General features: G+C 47.0%; 1 protein-coding gene across 1 annotated transcript in view; it reads right to left on the bottom strand.

Moving 5' to 3' along the window:
* The window catches only part of CWC25 (CWC25 spliceosome associated protein), a 23,082-nt gene extending 6,949 nt beyond the window's left edge, over nucleotides 1–16,133 (bottom strand). Inside the window, exons 1-8 of the mRNA XM_040497352.1 lie at nucleotides 15,946–16,133; nucleotides 13,452–13,624; nucleotides 8,481–8,717; nucleotides 5,861–5,930; nucleotides 5,009–5,136; nucleotides 4,264–4,327; nucleotides 3,413–3,624; nucleotides 2,948–3,046 (exon numbers count right to left, since the gene is read on the bottom strand). Of these exons, the coding sequence (XP_040353286.1) occupies nucleotides 2,948–3,046; nucleotides 3,413–3,624; nucleotides 4,264–4,327; nucleotides 5,009–5,136; nucleotides 5,861–5,930; nucleotides 8,481–8,717; nucleotides 13,452–13,624; nucleotides 15,946–15,963 (1,001 nt within the window). The 5' untranslated portion in view covers nucleotides 15,964–16,133. The remainder of the gene's footprint in view (nucleotides 1–2,947; nucleotides 3,047–3,412; nucleotides 3,625–4,263; nucleotides 4,328–5,008; nucleotides 5,137–5,860; nucleotides 5,931–8,480; nucleotides 8,718–13,451; nucleotides 13,625–15,945) is intronic.
* Nucleotides 16,134–17,575: the final 1,442 nt, after the last annotated feature.

Below are 17,575 nucleotides of genomic sequence, written 5' to 3' on the forward strand. Positions count from 1 at the left end.
ATAAAATAAAATAAAATAAAATAAAATAAAATAAAATAAAATAAAATGTATCTCTAAGGGGTATTATCTGATCAAAATAATTTAAGCCTCGATAATAACAGTAATTGTGCCTCTAAAATAATAGTAATTAATATAAGAGTAATAGCTTTATTTTTTATTGCCTGTAGCCACTTTTATTCTGGGCAATTTATAAGCCCAATAGAAGGAATTTTAGGCATTTCTGGGGTGTGACATCATAGTAGTGGTTTTTTGGTCTGTTTTGAGCACATATATTTTTAACCTATAAAAGGGCTGTGTTGCCTGTAAGAAATTTCAAAAGCAATCAAAACTAATATTAATTAAATGGGAATCCCAAAAGACCCCGAAAATTTTTTACAAGAAAAAATACAGTCTTGGCCCATAAAAATTACTTTATTTTTTAATTTTTTTAATGTTTATTTATTTTTGAGACAGAGAGAGACAGAGCATGAACGGGGGAGGGGCAGAGAGAGAGGGAGACACAGAATCGGAAGCAGGCTCCAGGCTCCGAGCCGTCAGCCCAGAGCCCGACGCGGGGCTCGAACTCACAGACCGTGAGATCGTGACCTGAGCTGATGTCGGAGGCTTAACCGACTGAGCCACCCAGGCGCCCCTAAAAATTACTTTAAATTGAGCATCTCACTATAAAAGAGAACCTTCATCTTTTCAGCCATTAAGAAAGTCATTTTAGATCACCAGCTAAAATACACAAAAGAAAGAGTTCTCACAGAATTCTCAATTATGGCCCTAATTTTTCTTTTTCTTAATTCAGCATCATCTTAAGTACATAAAACAACCTTGACCACTTGGAACACCAAACCAAAACAGACAATGAAATCATAAAGTCTATGCGTTAAAGTTTCTGTGCTTTTACTCCTGGGGAAGAGAGGTCTTGAGGACTCTAAACCATTTACGTCACAAAATTCAACACAAATTGAAAGGGAGGTAAGGAAGGCTGATAAAATAAAACAAACTAAAGTGAGGGGCACCTGGGTGGCTCAGTCGGTTAAGTATCCAACTCTTGGTTTCGGCTCAGGTCATGATCTCATGGTTCCTGAGTTCAAGCCCCGCATCAGGCTCTGTGCTGAGTGTGGAGCCTGCTTGGGATTCTCTCTCTCCCTCTCTCTCTGCCTCTCCCCTGCTCATGCTGTCTCTCTCTCAAAATAAATACATAAACTTAAAGTGATGGTAGATGGCAAAAGAGAGAAAAACAAAGCAGGATCTGAAAAAGCCTGCCACCCACAAGCCTTAAAACACAGAAACAAATACTTACACTCACGAGTATCTACCCTAAGAGCAGCATGAATTACAGCACAGCTGAAAAACTGCCAACTGATAATAGGTCAAATTCGACGTAACATACTCTGTCTGGGAAGGCAGGGAAATATATAACATACTTTTAAAGGCTGTCAGTCAAGACTAAACCTTTTAAAAGTTTCTGTTCCTTGGAGACTCAGGGAGTCGGGCAATTAAGAGTTGCAAGGGACATGTAGGGTCTGCCTCTGTTTTAACACAGTGAATAAAAGAGGTGGGTATAGACTCTTGGCGGTTCTCAACGTTGGCTGCCCACCCCCAGAGGTTCTGATGTGGTAGGGCTGGGGTGTAGCTGGGTAACAGGATTTTTTCTTTTTCTTTTTTTTTTTTTTTAAAGTTTATTTTTATTTTTGAGACAGAGAGAGACAGAGCATGAACGGGGGAGGGGCAGAGAGAGAGGGAGACACACAGAATCTGAAACAGGCTCCAGGCTCCGAGCCATCAGCCCAGAGCCCAACGTGGGGCTCGAACTCACGGACCGCGAGATCGTGACCTGAGCTGAAGTCAGACGCTTAACCGACTGAGCCACCCAGGAGCCCCGATTTTTTCTTTTTTATGCTTCCCAGGTGATTCGAACGTGCAGCCAATTTGGGCAGTAAAAGGAAGTTCACAAGAGTTGCCTGGCTCCTCTAAATTCTAAGAGCAAGACGGACCCCTAGGGACAGCCTTTCATGGGCACAACTAACTCCCCTCAGGTCCCAGGGCTTTATGTCCCTGTTCTGTCTGACCCACTACACACCCAACGTGAACACGGAGTCCATCGTAGGGCGTCGGCCCTCAAGGAGAGCACCCTGCTTCTCCTTCAGCTGGTGCCTCAAGAAAGGAGCACTCTCTCAAGAAAAGCTTCTCGGTGGAAATCTCTTGAGAGAATTAACATGCTTAGATGTCCAGAGACAGTCGCTTAATCAATTGTTCATCAAGTTAAAACTCTTACTTTGTCCTTTCGGTGTGCGCAGTGTAGGGAGGCGGGACAGACTGTTAACAGCTGACAGGAAGAGGGGCCCCTGGATGGCATCTGACTTCAGCTCATGAGGTCAGGATCTCACAGTTCGTGAGTTCAAGCCCCACGTTGGGCCCTGTACTGACAGTGCAGAGCCTGAAGCCTGCTTCAAGTTCTGTGTCTTCCTCTCTCTCTCTGCCCCTCCCTTGCTCACGCTCTCTCTCTCTCTCTCTCTCTCAAAAATAAAAAATAAAATATTAAAAAAAAAAGCTGACATGAAGAATAAAAGCAGGTTTGGCAAAAAGGTGATGTAGGGGTGCCTGGGTGGCTTAGTCGGTTAAGCGTCCAACTTTGGCTCGGGTCACGATCTGACTGATGGCTTGTGAGATCAAGCCCCGCGTCGGGCTCTCTGCTGACACCTGGGAACCTGGAGCCTGCTTTGGATTCCATGTCTCCCTCTCTCTCTGCCCCTCCTCTCTTCACGCACTGTCTCGTTCTCTCTCAAAGAGAGAGGTTTGGGTTAAAATTTTTTTAATTAAAAAAAAAAAAAATTTTTTTTTTAATTAAAAAAAGAAAGAGAAAAGGTGATTTAGATTATCCACCTGCCCTGGTTTGAGCCACTCCGAGACTCAGGCCCGCAGAGTCTGAAGTTCACCTACGGGGCTCTTGACTCACCTGGTGTATCCAGGAGCGTGGCGCCTTTGATAGACCTCTTTTTTAGGCGATGGGCTCTTAGTGCGGCCTCTCTCTCTCCTGTTGACCTTAGAGTTGTGCCTGGGACAGACACACAGAGGGCAGAAAGGAGAAAAGCCTTTTCAAGGTAAGGGTTTTATCGTGTCCCTCAAACGATGGAAGAAAAGCTAACAGTCTTAGAATTGCAATCCAAATTGAAGGGAACAGAGGGCAGAGGTGGAAGAAAAATAAATACCTAAAGAAACAGAAGATTTGGTACTAAACTCACTCCAAAGAGCCTACATATATAAATATGTAGTTCTAGGGGACTGAGCTTTACATAGCGGTGGGGGAAAATGATGTAAAGGAAATAAAGCAAAGGCGTTTGGAAAAACGAATGAACAGAAATACCTGCGGTGAGCAACCCCCACCCTTACAAGTCATTTCCCAGTGAATTCCTACACTCACGGTTTGCTTGGCCTTGGGGACCGTGACCTTCTGCCTGGGGATCGAGAACTCCCGTCCCGGGACCCTGCTTCTCTGCTGCTCTTCTTGCTGGCATGTCTGGGAGGTGAGTGGGAGGAGCTTCTGGACCTGGAATAATTCTTCAACCCGTGCATTCCCTTTTGCTTGGCCGGCAGAGGACTCTGCAGTCCCTGGCTGTGGTAGGAGTCCCTGATCTGTAGCACCAAGGAAAGGAAGAAAAGGTATTCAGAGGAAAATGTGCAGCTCAGGAGGAAATGCAGTGAAGCAAGGAAATGAATGAGCGATGAGGGTCTGTACGAAGCTAAGTGGGCGTACCGATCCCATCGCACGGTTACCGCAGAGAACCACACAAACTTAGCAAAGTTATCTGCAGAGTCCCCTAAGAGAATGTACCCACCCAGTCACCTCCACTGGCTTGGCGCTTCACCAAAGCCTGAGCAGGAGCAAGAGACAGAGCATGGAGAACAGGCCCTAAGGTTAAACCTACTATGGGAAAAAGGGATCCAGAGGGATGTCCATCTGTCAAAAGTCATCAACCTTGAAGCTTAAAATGCCTGCATTTCACGTAAGTTATCTGCAGAGAGACGGGCAGAACGCCTGCAGGCCCCACTGGTGGTTTAGACTCTCCACTCAGAGGGCCCCCAGCCCCGGTCGGAGGCTCAAGGACAAGGAATGGGCCAGTTCCCCAGCGGTGCCCGCTTTGGCTGCCCAAACTCCCTTTTTCCCATGTGATGCCTGACTGGCTGCTCGAAATGCTCTCTGTCCAAAAAGACTCTCAAGTTAACGCATTCCCTGGTCCACGGTCACTCCCTCTGAGACGCCCACACCCTTACCTGTAAGCCGTATCCAGGGGCTTTGGACAAAACAGGGAAAGAATCTGCCGTCTTCTTTTGAGCTCTAAGAGATTAAAACACACATTCATTGAAAAAGAAAATGTATGAAGGTCCAGTTTAAATGTCTCGTGCTGAAACACGCCTCCTCCTGCTTCAAACGTGACCTTCCCCACTTCTTCTATTACTTGGGAGTGTGGCTCTCGCTTTGGACTGTCTTTGGAAGATGCATCAGCACAGTCATGTTTTTCCTGTGAAAACACGTGGGCCTGGCTCTTCAGCCCCACCGCCTGAACACATTCTCCTCTCACCTCGTGCTGCTTGCTATTCCAGCGACTAAAGAGTGAGTCAGCGGTGACAATGCTCACTGTTCCCACAGAGAAGGCACACAGAATGCGCCCAGATGGGCCCATTAATGCATTAAAAAAAAAAAAAAAAAAAAAAAAAAAAAAAAGGCCTACACAAAACCCACTTCGGTCTTGGAGGAGTCATAAGCTGAGACGAAAGTCACAGCCAGGATGTCTGAGCTAAGACCTACAAGGCTACGGGCAGCCCTTTAGGGGCCATGCCAAGACCTCCAAGGAACTCTGGTGCTAGATGGCAAAGTTCTGTGGGCACGGGGCCCACGTACGAGCGTTCACCACTGAAACCCCAGTGCCTGGCAGTTCCCCGCCTAGAGCAGCCGTGACTACGTGGGGAATGAATGAGTGAATGAGTCAATGAGGGAGGCCCGCCCCCACGTGCTCACCTCCCCCGGCTGCGCTCATCCTGGCTGCTGCCGCCATCGCTACTTGAGCTCCTGTGCTTATGTTTCTTGTGCTTCTTTTTCTTCTCCTTCTTTTTCTTCTTCTCCTTTTTTTCCAGACTCATCTGCAACTACAAAACACCCAGAACATAACCATGCAAGATCACGAAGGCCCCTGTCGGTCCCTCCGAGGGGCCTGGTTCACGCCCGAAACTACCTGACTTCGTCCTCTGGGACTACAGAGGCCCAGGACCCCAGCGGAGTTTCCCCACCAACAAGAGGGGGCGAGTCTTACCTTGGGGGGTGCATAAACAGCCCCTAGACTACTGAACAGAATCTCTGGCGAGTGGGGCTAGGAATCTGTATTTTTAAACCATCCCCAGAACCGGTGCCTGGGAATTTCCAATCTGTCAGAGGAACTCCCAGCAACACCGAAAGCAATCGGGGACCGCAGGATCCAGCTTTCCATTCTCCTTGCCAACTAATCCAAAACACAATTGCGGAATATGTCACGTGAACGACAAATGGGCCCTCGAGGCTTGATATCACCTGATCCCCTGAACACACTGTGTGATTAGGACTTGCACAGGCCTATCCCGTACTCCCCTTTTTCTAAACAAACAAACAAAAAAAGACATCACATGGTGCTCTTCCAATCAAAAAAATAAAAGAGAAGATAAGCTTAATTGAGCTCGATAATGAAGACTGCATAAAATCACCAAGGGAAGGTCTCTAAAAGCCAGAATGTAAAAGCCATTCTGTCTGCCCTCTCACAAGGTAAGAGTGAATGGTGAGTAGTTCTCACGAGAAGTAGCTAAAAGGCACTCTTGGTGCCTAACTTGATGCACTACTTACCAATTCTTTGATTTTCTTCATTTTCACGGGATTATTCAACACCTCTCTTTTTTTCTCTTCCTCCTTCTTCCTAAAGAGAAAGAGAACATTATAAAAATCATGACTATCTCTTTGGGGAAGGGGATTAAGTCATTCATTGTACTCTCCACAAGACCATCCATATAGCAATCGTTTTTCCAAATACACGCAGACAGGACCTGTGTTAAAAGCTACATGATGGTGTGGAAGTCAGGACTCTTCCTCAAATCTGCAGAAGGGACTGAATCGTGTGGGGCAAGTCCACACTGGCTCCCTGTTGTATAAGAATGAGTATGGGGAATGCCTGAGTGGCTCAGTCAGTTGAGTATCTGACTTGGGCTCAAGTCATGATCTCACAGCTTGTGAGTTCAAGCCCGCGTCAGGCTCTGTGCTGACAACTCAGAGCCTGGAGCCTGCTTCGGATTCCGCGTCTCCCTCTCTCTCTGCTCCTCCCCCACTTGCTCTCTCTCTCTCAAAAATAAATAAACATTAAAAAAAATTAAAAAAACAAAAAGGAGTCTTACTCTCATTATTCATGAGGGTAAACTGGTCAGCCTTCATGGAAGACAATTTGGCAATACTTATCACTGCATGCACACTCTTTAACCAATTCTTTCCCAAGAATTTGTTACTGTATGGATATAATCAAGAGGTCCCTACAGAGTCGTCCATATTATAACAATGAAAATTCAGAAACAGGTTATTAGGGAACTCATAAGAGAGTATTAAAAAATTATGGTATACCACACAATATCGACATAAAAAATGGTATTATAGAAACATAGGGACGTAGAAAGATGCTTGCTATATATAATTAGGTGAAAAAAAGGCTTATAAAATAATGTGCACAATATCTGTACATCAATGTTCACAGTAGCATTATTCACAATAGCCAAAAAGTGGAAATAACCCAAATGTCCATCGACAGACGAAGAGACAAACAAAATGTATACAACGGAATATTATTCGGCCTTAAAAAGGAAGGACATGTTATACACGGTATAACATGGACGAACCTGGAAGACATTATACTGAGCGAAATAACCCAGTCCCACAAAAAGATAACTACTGTATGATTTTACTTATATGACGTTCCTAGAGTAGTAGAACTCAAAGAAAAGAGAATGGTGGTTCGCAGGAGTTGGGGCAAGGGGAAATGTGGAGTTCTTGTTTCACGAGTAAAGAGTTTCAGCTTTGTAAGGTGAAAACCTTTTTTTTTTAACGTATTTATTTTGGGAGAGAGAGAGTGCAAGTGGAGAAGCAGCGGAGAGAGAGGGACACACAGAATCAGAAGCAGGATCCAGGCTCTGAACCTGTCAGCACAGCTAACACAATTACCACAATTTAATTAATTAAGAGGCTAACAAAATGGTGGGGCGCCTGGGTGGCTCAGTCAGTTAAGCGTCTGACTCTTGATTTCAGCTTAGGTCGTGATCTCGCAGTTCTTGAGTTCAAGCCCCAGGTCGGGCTCTGAGCTGTTAGCACGGAACCTGCTTGGGATTCTCTCTCTCTCTCTCTCTCTCTCTCTCTCTGTCTCTCTGCACCTCTCCTGCTCACACTCTCTCTCTCTCTCTCAAAATAAATAAATTTTTATACAATACCTTTATATATATATATATATATCTATGCAATACCTTTAACATGTAAATAACTTTATTTTTTTATTAAAAAAATTTTTTTTAATGTTTATTTATTTTTGAGAGAGAGAGACAGAGTGTGAGTTGGGGAGGGGCAGAGAGAGAGACAGGCGCAGAATCTGAAGCAGGTTCCAGGCTCCGAGCTGTCAGCAAGAGCCTGACGCGGGGCTCGAACCCACGAACCGTGAGATCGTGACCTGAGCTGAAGTTGGACGCTCAACCGACTGTACCACCCAGGTGCCCCAATATGTAAATAACTTTAAAATGTTTTCAAAAGAAGAAATATAAATGACAAAGGTTTTTCAATGTTCAACCTATCCACTTGAAATAAAATCCTGCAAATTAAACCAAACAAATTTATACATATGGCAAAATGCAACTCCACTTTAATACATTACACATTAGGGTTTCGAGGCAGATTCTTTTTAAAGGGTTTGGCTGCACAAAAAAGGAGGGCCGGGGGGTAGGCAGAAGGCCCGTTCACCCACCTATCCCACGATATACATATCCCCAAACTTCCAAGAAGCTGCCAGCCTTTCTCATCTTTTTTTTTTAATTTTTTGAGAGACAGAGAGAGAGAGAGAGAGAGAGAGAGAGCGAATCCCAAGCAAGCTCCGCACTGTCAGCACAGAGCCTGGTGTGGGGCTCAATCTCACGAACCACGAGATCATGACTTGAGCCGAAACCACCCCTAACCAACTGAGCTACCCACGTACCCTTTACCTTGCTTCTATCCTATTTTTTGTTCAAGGGCCAAAGGTAAATGAATAAATCTGGTCTGCCCTGGTCTACTTGCCATCTCTTACCACACGGCCTAGATAAGACACACTTGATGGAGCCTCCTTCCCAACATCAGGAAGCCCAAATGGAGACAAATCCTTTTACAGAACAGACCAAAGTCAAGAGGAAACCGACTGGAAAGCTGAGCAACTATGAAAAAACCCTCCCCGGCCCGTCGCCAGTACCTGATGATGAAGAGCGGGTCCTCCCGGATTTTGCTGGCCATGTCGAGGAGGGAATTGGCACCGGATGGGGCAAAAATGGAACCTGGGAGCAGTCCTGTCTCCGAAGAACAGCCTGCCTCCTTCTCCTCCATCTTCTCAAAAACGTACTTGTCAATGGGGCGCCCCAGCAAGTACTCATCACGGTTCACCATCCCACCAGGACCCTGATACATCCAGTCCAATTTTTCTTCTTTTTTCCTAGGTCAAGACAAAAAAAACTACAATCAAAGGAAGCGTAGGGCTTTTGCAGACCTACACACACAACCCCAACACGAGGCAGAGATGGCAGCTGGCAAGAGCACGACTCATTCTCCAAGCACCTAGTAGGGACTAAACGCTGTGCGCCTCGTGGCACATGAGAAGAAATGGTGCTTGCTGGCATGGAGCTCGCCATTTCGTGGAGAGATCGTTCCTCCACACTTAAAGCAATTTCTGTGACGAAGGTATCCTCCGAGACACGGACCTTTGTTCAGGGCTTCTCAAGCCTCCTTTACAAAGTCCTTATGTTACGCTTTCATTTTGAGGATAATCTGAAACAATAAAGAGATTCTGCATCACCTCGTGACCGAGAACAGTTTCAGGGAGCACGTGTGCGGTTGTCCGAGGTGTCTTTTGGAGCGTGGGCACAAGCAGGAATTCCACATTTGAGATAACTCAAGATGATGAGAAAAGACCAGAGATAAGTGAAGAAGGAAATTATGCTTTCAAGCCAAAAGAGAGTTATCAGTATCAGTAATGTCAGTCATGTCTGGTATTTGCCAAAGAAACATGGCCCTGTGCTTCTGAGGGGGAAAAAATGGTGGGAGAACTGAACCTTCCCACAACAGACGGCAAAGGCATGCCAAATTAAGTGCATGCGCCGCAGCAGCCAATGGCACGTTTACACTGCGAGCGGCTAAGTAGCTTCATCAAAAGCAGTATTACCCGTAACATGAAATTCAATGTTTTTTGAATATGGCTTTTCCAAACTGGCGTATCTATTTTTGTTTGCGATTACGTAACAACTATGAGCAGAAGGAAAGTCTTCCTAGTTAGGTCTTTGGACATTTTTAATAAGAATATTTTAACCCAACAATGGAGGGTCACAATGCTTTCGTTTTAGATTTGTTTTTGTTTTTGTTTTTCGTGTGAAAAGGAGCGGTTTGAGAAACCCTCTGGTCTATAATTAAAAACTGATTGTGGGCCACTGGGGTCGGGCTCCACCCAGCTTGCCCAGCCTCACTCGCCCCACTGGAGTCAAGATGGAGCAGTATAGACAGGGCCATGCCCTGGCGAACTGTGGGAGACTGTGGTGGGGCCTTTCCAATGAGTGCCGCAGGGAGTGAAGTCTTTCGAGCAATGAAAGGTTCTTACCGTTCTCCAGCTGGAGTAAACCAGCGACTACAGGAGACTTTGACAGCTATTAAAATCAGACCTCCGCAGTTGGGAGGTAGCTTTGTAGTTTGGAGAGGTCTGTTCTCCACGATCGATTGTTGTGTGGTTCAAGATAGAGGGAACGAAGGCCTCTGAAACTCCATCACATGTGCGGCCTTGATAGGAGCCACACTGGCAGCAAGAAATGGACCAGCGGCCATGGTTGTTGGGTCAGCTGTGATGGGTGATCCAAGGATTAACTGGACGAGCTGGTATCTGGTTGACAAGATTTGCTTTTGTGCAGTTTCTTTTTTTTTTTTAATATGATTTATTGTGAAATTGGCTTCCATACAACACCCAGTGCTCATCCCAACAAGTGCCCTCCTCAATGCCCATCACCCACGTTCCCCTCTCCCCCACCCCCCATCAACCCTCAGTTTGTTCTCTGTATTTAAGAGTTTCTTATGGTTTGCCTCCCTCCCTCTCTGTTTGTAACTTTTTCCCCCTTTCCCTTCCCCCATGGTCTTCTGTTAAGTTTCTCAAGATCCACATATGAGTGAAAACATAGGATATATCTGTCTTTCTCTGACTGACTTATTTTGCTTTTGTGTGGTTTCTCAATGGTCCTTAGTTTGTTGAAGATTCCTCCCAGTTGCCTTCAACCCAGTGACCACTCTCCCCATTGGAGACTATATGGACAATGCCAATAGGACGTCTTTCCCAGGACTTCTTTAACAGAATAAGTTGCAGTTCAAGAAGGATTTGGGAAGACCAAGGTACAGTCTGTTTTTAAACCATAGGATAACTATGGCCAAACAGGCTATGAAGAGACATTTAGCACACGGGGGGAAGGGGATGAGGTGTAAAGAGAGAATACATTTCTTTATCCACCCTTGGACTGTATTTGTGACTAAAGTAAATGTCCAATAGCATTAAAATAAAATATATAATAAGTGCTTAGAAGGTCAAGGACAAAGGGCAAATAACCGTGAAACATGGCCACCATTTCCTTTGGGATTTCTGTGCCTGGGGCGAAAAAAAAAAAAAAAAAAAAGAATTGATTGTGAAAGGCAGACCACTTCAGATCTTAAGGAAGTCTGAGTAGGAAGATCAGTGTTGCCTAGAACATTCTAGGAAGCTCACTTTCCTGAAAGGCCGTATAATCAACATGATGGTTAAGAGCACTAGCTCTGGAGTCGGGCAACAGGGATTTGAACCCCAGGTCTAAAGCCAAGCACCTTCTCCGAGCCCTGGTGTCCTCACCTGTAAAATGAGGATAAAACTGTACCTACCTCACAGGTTTGTTGGGGATTAAATAAGACACATCAGGCATATGATGTGTAATGCTTTGCTGAATAAAAATTTCAAGGGGCACCTGGCTGGCTCCGTCCTAAGAGCATGCAGTGCTTGATCTTGGGATTGTGAGTTTGAGCCCCATGCTGGGTGTAGAGATTACTTTAAAATAAAAATAAAAAAAAAAAAAGACAGAGAATTTCACTTTTTTTTTTTTTTTTTTTTTTTTTACTTTTGGTTAGTGGGAAAGCAAACTCTTATGACTAGTGAGTACTGAATCTAAAATTGGTACCTGTTTGAAAATCAAGGGTTCACAAAGTCTAAAATTTCACATAGAACAATGTGTGTTCACTTTGTAAGCTGCCCAGGAATTAATTTGAATGTGTGAAATTTATTTACATTCAATTATTCGTTTTTATTAAACATTTTTTTTTAATTTTTACTTATTTTTGAGAGAGAGATGGAGCATGCAAGAGTCAGCGGGGCAGAAAGAGAGGGGGGGACAGAGAGTCCAAAACAGGCTCTGCACTGACAGCAATGAGCCCAACGCGAGGTTTGAACTCATGAGCCACGAGATCATGACCTGAGCTGAGTTGGTTGCTTAACCAACTGAGCCATCCACGTGCCCCTATTTGCATTAAATTATAACGTAGGTGTCTGGTTGGCTCAGTCAGTAGAGCATGCAACTCTTGATCTCAGAGCTGTGAGTCTGAGCCCCCACACGGGGGGCAGAATTTACCTAAAAAAAAAAAAAAAAAAATTTTAGGGGCACCTGGGTGGCTTAGTTCAGTGTCATGATCCGGGGGTTGTGGGATGTAGCTCCACTTCGGGCTCCGTGCTGAGGGTGGAGCCTGCTTAAGATTCTCGCTCTCTCCCTCCCTCGGCTCCCTCCCCCACACACTCTTGCTCACTCTATAAAAAAAAAAAGTAAATTTTTTTTTTTGCTTTATAGGCTTTAATTTACATAAAGCATATAAAGTAAAATAATTTAAGGCATGTCTACGGTACCAAAAAACATAAAACTTCATCCCCTTATCTCATTGGATATATTAATGTCATATTTTGTTGTATTTAAAAATTCTAAAATTCTTTTTTTTTCCCAAATTAAAAAAAATCTATTTTGAAAGAGACAGAGACAGCGCAAGTGGGGGAGGGGCAGAGAGAGAGGGAGAGAGAGAATCTCAAGCAAGCTTCGCACTGTCAGTGCAGGGCTCAAGGCAGGGCTCGAACCCACAAAGCCGTTGAGATCATGACCTGAGCCGATACCAAGAGTTGGGTGCTCGAGGGACGGAGCCACCCAGGTGCCCCTAAAAACTCTTATTTATTTTAAAACATTCCAAGTTTCATACTTGAGTCAGAAGGGCCTTCTCCCCAATCCATTATCCTGAACGCCCCCAGGGCACCATGTCCCTAATGCCATTTCCATGAAGTGAAACTGAGTTTCACGTACACACACAACCCTGAATGTCACAGACCCTGTCATGAAGTATTAAGGAAGAGCCCTAGATACCCAGTGGGGAGAGTATGCCACAGGGCACCCCGGGGACTTGCCCACAAGGACGCGAGCAAGGCAAACGTACGAGGAGAATGAACAAGGAGACGGTGCCGATTACCCCATTTCTGGCTCTGTGTTGTTCTCGCAAAACTTAAGAACGCGCTGTACGCTTTATGCTTTGCATTTTTCTCATGCCCTCCCACCTCAGTTTATGAGACGGGTAGCCTGATAATTATCTGCTACTCCTATCCCATATTATACAAGAGGAAACTGAAATAAGGTAAAACCGAGTGGTGGGACTGTCCATGCTCACGTAGCTTTTACTGACAGACGCACCATCTGCCTCCCTCCACGAGGCCTCACTGCGCCCCTGAAATGAGTCCGCGGTATGTAAACAAACAAAAGCAGGTCTGAGACCTGGACACGTCCCGAGAGGCGGGGTGGGGGGCAATCATCCTCAGGCCTGGTTATTGGTCGATCGCCTGCCACAAGCCAGGCCTGCGCTAGGCCCTTTGGGTGTCATCTCATTTGATCCTCCACAAACCTTGGGAACTGGACACTCTCCCTTCCTTGGTCCTACCGAGGTCACCGAGGCCCCGAACTTGCTGTCGGTGCCACAGTGAGGCCAGGACACCCCAAGCCAGCCTCAGCGCTCAGGCCGGGCCGACTCCCAAACCCATGCTCTTAACCAGCAGGTCTGCAGCCAAAGGATGATGCCGCTGGGGGCCGGCCCCGCACCCTGGGACACCCACAGCCCCGCCGCCTCCCCGCAGCCCCGGCTGCCCCCTCACTTGACGGCCCCGACGTCCTCGGCGTAGCGCTGCATCTCTTCCCGGGCCCGCTCCTCCCGCAGCTCCCGCTGCAGCTCTTCGATCTTCTTCCGCTCAGCCTCATGCTTCTGCTCGGCCTTCCACACCTTCTCCACATTGCGGAGGGTCTGGGGGTGCCAGCTCTTCTTCAGATTCTGTGGTGGCGAAAGAAGGGAGAAGACGATGCGGGGAGCCGGTGGGTGCGTGGGCCCCACCACCACCGACCCCTCTGCTCCCTGTGCGTGCCAGGGCAGACATCTAGGGGCAAGGCATCGTTCACAAAGGCGAAGTTGGCCCCCACCAATCTCCCACACATCCAGGGGTTCTGTTCAAGTATGTAAGGCTTCACGCCTTGTCCGGGTTCCCTTTGAACACTTTTCACTCGGAATGCACACGACTCGGACTTCCACGGGCCATTCCTGAACTAAGGGTTAGTGATGACAGTAAAGGGGGAATGGGCAGAGAGGTGGGAAGGTAAACTCTAAAAGGCAACAGAACTCAAGTGTCTTTGGCAGGGGACCTTTCATTTTCACGAACACAATCTTCCTTCTCTCGAGTCCACTTAACCTGTCTTTACCTTGGTTTACAACCCCAACCTTTCGTGGTTTACAACCCCACCGAGTACCTCTTTCACCCTTCCTTCCTGGGACTCCCCCCTTGGTTCTGAGCTCCCCTTCGCACTACACCTTGACGGACTTCAAGAATGCTTCTCCTCTCCCGCTTCCCCATAAGCCACTACTTTGGTTCAGCTTCCCAACCAGGGAAGGTTTCCTGGAAGCAGTGATGATCTAAGGACAATTATAATTTAGCCCAGTGATGTAGGAAGCAGGGTAGAGTGGGGGCAGATTTCCAGAGGGAACAGCACACACAACCGCAGGCCCAGCGGCAACAAAGAACACAGCACAGATGATTTCGTGTGGCTAAAGATGGCATGCAAGCGGATGAAGGGGGATGGGGCGGGGGGTGGGGGTGGGGGGTGGGGGTCCAAGATGAAATCAACAAAACCAACTAAGAAAGCAATAGAATAAGGGCCTTATAAACCATGTTAATGGAGTGGGCTTTATCCTGTGGACAGTAGGAAACACTAAACAGTGCAGGCATGACTAGCTATCATGTGAAGAATGGATTGGAGACGGCAGAGACTGGAGACCAGGAGACCGGTTAAGAGGCCTAAATGAGAAAACCAACACAAGGTATCTGGCATGGAGAAGGTATTCCGTCAATGAGGGCTCTCTTTTCTTTCTTTTCTCTCTTCCTCCTTGTCCTTCCTTTCCCTTCATCAGGTCACTCAATCCCCTGTCCCCACCCCATCCCTGGCCTTAGCCTACTGGTCTTCCTCTCTCTCCTTTAACATGGGTGATCTTGCCCCCCCCCCCCACCCATGCACTCCACATTTGACAATGTCCAGACACATTTTTGGTTGCCCCATCCAGAGAAGAGTGCTACTGGTATCCAGTGGCTAGGGACCAAGAATGCTGCTAAACATCCTACAATGCATAGGGCCATCATCCCCCCACCCCCGACACACACACACACACACACACACACACACACACACACAAGCAAAACAAAAAGCGGTGCCTGGGTGGCTCAGTCAGTTGAGCATATGACTCTTGATTTCAGCTCAGGTCATGATCCCAGGGTCATGGGATCCAGCCACACTCAGCATTAGAATTAGGTGTCATTCTAATCAGTGACACCTAACAAACTCTAATACAGATACTGGATAGGTAGAATTGATCTATTTGCTGATTCAATCAGCTACACTTTAAAGAGATTAGCATCTTTCTGACCTTGCACCATGCCGTTGTGGGTCTTTTGCCCCGTCGGGGGCTTCAGCACCCTACAAATGAACTATGCAGTTCAGGAGAAATTGCCACATCACTTATATTTAAGTGCTATAAATTCAGAAGAAAGCTCTGTCACTACAGATCAGAATGAAGCACTGACCAGGAGTGGAAGTCAGAAAGGTGGACATGAAGAAGATCTCTTCAGGTTTAAAACAGACCCCTGGATACGGCTCAAGGGCAAAGAGAATGGGGCACAAACCACTCCTACTATAGTCCAAAATATGACTGAACTCCCAGCTGAGGAAGAGAGAAGTGTCCCAAGACAAGACATACAAAGTAAAGCTTGCGTGACTCGATATCTGCCTCCTTTCGTAAGCATGGTTCCACCACCACCACCACCACCACCACCACCCCCTCCCAGAATTTCCAGTCGGGAGAGTCCCCGCGAACAAACAACGCAAACACCTGCCGCCACCGTTGGCGACACGCTTCACACACCTTTCCAAGTCTCCACCCTGTCCCTCCGTGGCCCCAGAGATCGGTCCCCTCTCCAAGGCTACGGCTCCCTTCTCGCGAAAGCACGGCTGTGTAGCCATGGTCACCCACTCCCACACCCTCCAATTTCCGTCCCCAGACCCGGTCGGTCTCCCGCTCAGTCCTCTCCCGCCCAGGCTTCCCCCACTTACCAGATCTCCGCCCCCCATGACGACGGAGAAGTTTCCTCTCTGCGCGGACCTGGAGGATTCAGGAGGGATCCGGAGGAAACGTAGACAAACAGTTCAGCTGCGACCTCCCCGGATCTGGTCTCGGAGGCCACCGGCTGCCACTTCGACTGCCAGATCTAGAGCCCACTTCCGGGAGGGCGTCCTATTATAGCGTCGGCGTCGCGGGATGATGACGTTTAGCACTCTGACGCGCAGCAGCGCGAGCGTCACGGCCAGTGACGCCCAGATTAGCGGCGCCTGCCGTCGCATTTTCGGCCTCTTGGTTGGCACCTCACCCGGTTTCGCGAGCGCTGTGTTGAAACGCCGCCGCTCGGTCCAGTTACCAGTCGGCCGCGGACTGCGCCCCGCGGTCCTGTTGCCATGGCAGCGCGCCACGACTTGTCCTCCCGGCTCTTCCGCAGGCCGCACCGGGCTTCTGCCCGCAGGGCCCCAGCGCCGACCAACCTACGTCTGTCTCCTCGCCCGGGCACACCTCCCCGCAGCGGCCTTTTCCAAAAAAAATAGCCCGCACTCCCCTCCAACCTCCACGCAGGGTCAACTCCCTTACTCCAGGCCGAGTTTACTGAAAGAAGGAGAAAGCATCGAACCGAACTTCCATCGGCTTCCCTGCACCAAACCTTTATTTAAAAAATAAATAAATAAATAAATAAATAAATAAATAAATAAATAAATTTATTTTTTGTTTATCAAATAATCTTTACCCCCAACCTGGGCTCGAACTCACGACTCTGAGAGATCAAAAGCCTCGTGCTCTACCCGCTGAGACAGCCAGGCCCCCTCCCTGCACCAAACCTTTAAAATGCCAGCTTCCCCATTTCCTTTCCCTTGGTTTACGTTGGAAGGGGCGTCGTTCCTAAGGCGGGGCGGTTCATCACACTCTCATCAAAATACTTTTCACTTGACTTCTCCGCACCACTCTCTAGAGTGTTGTTTTCTTCTGTAATCCCTTCTCAGGGAGCATTTTGTTCCTACTTCATCTTGCCTCTTAGGTTCTGTCTTGGGTCTTTTCACACTAAATGCTCTCACTGGGTGATCTCATCTACTCACAGGGCTTCAGTTACCATCTATAAACTGATGGATCCCAAATTCATTACCTCCAGTCATATTTATCTTTCAAGCTCCAGGTGTTTAAGCCTGGCTGTTAGATATTTCCAGTTGGACATCTGGGAGGCACATAAACTGAACTTATTATCTAACCTATCCGTATTCCCCCAACCCACCTCTTTTATCCCTTATTACCACCACTTCCATCCTGGCATCATTCAAGACCTCTCCCTCCCCTCCCAACATCCAATCAGTCAACAAGATCCTCACTGCTAAACATCTCTCACATCTATCCACCTCTCTATCACCATTCACCGCCAGCTTGGTTCAGACTACCATCATCCTTCCTCTGGGAGAATTCTTATGTCCCTTCTTTAAGTTTTATCCCTTCCGGATCTATGCATGACTTTATACTGAGTGATCTCTCTAAAATGCAAAACGCTGTATCAATCCCCATGCTTTAAAACCTTTTATAATTCGGCATTATTCATACTATAATGTCCATATATTTATTTGTTTGTTTTTAGAGGGAGAAAGAGAGCAAATG

Source organism: Herpailurus yagouaroundi, unplaced genomic scaffold (genome assembly GCF_014898765.1).
Source record: "Herpailurus yagouaroundi ecotype Mexico unplaced genomic scaffold, PumYag 189, whole genome shotgun sequence".
In the NCBI taxonomy this organism is placed as follows: domain Eukaryota; kingdom Metazoa; phylum Chordata; class Mammalia; order Carnivora; family Felidae; genus Herpailurus; species Herpailurus yagouaroundi.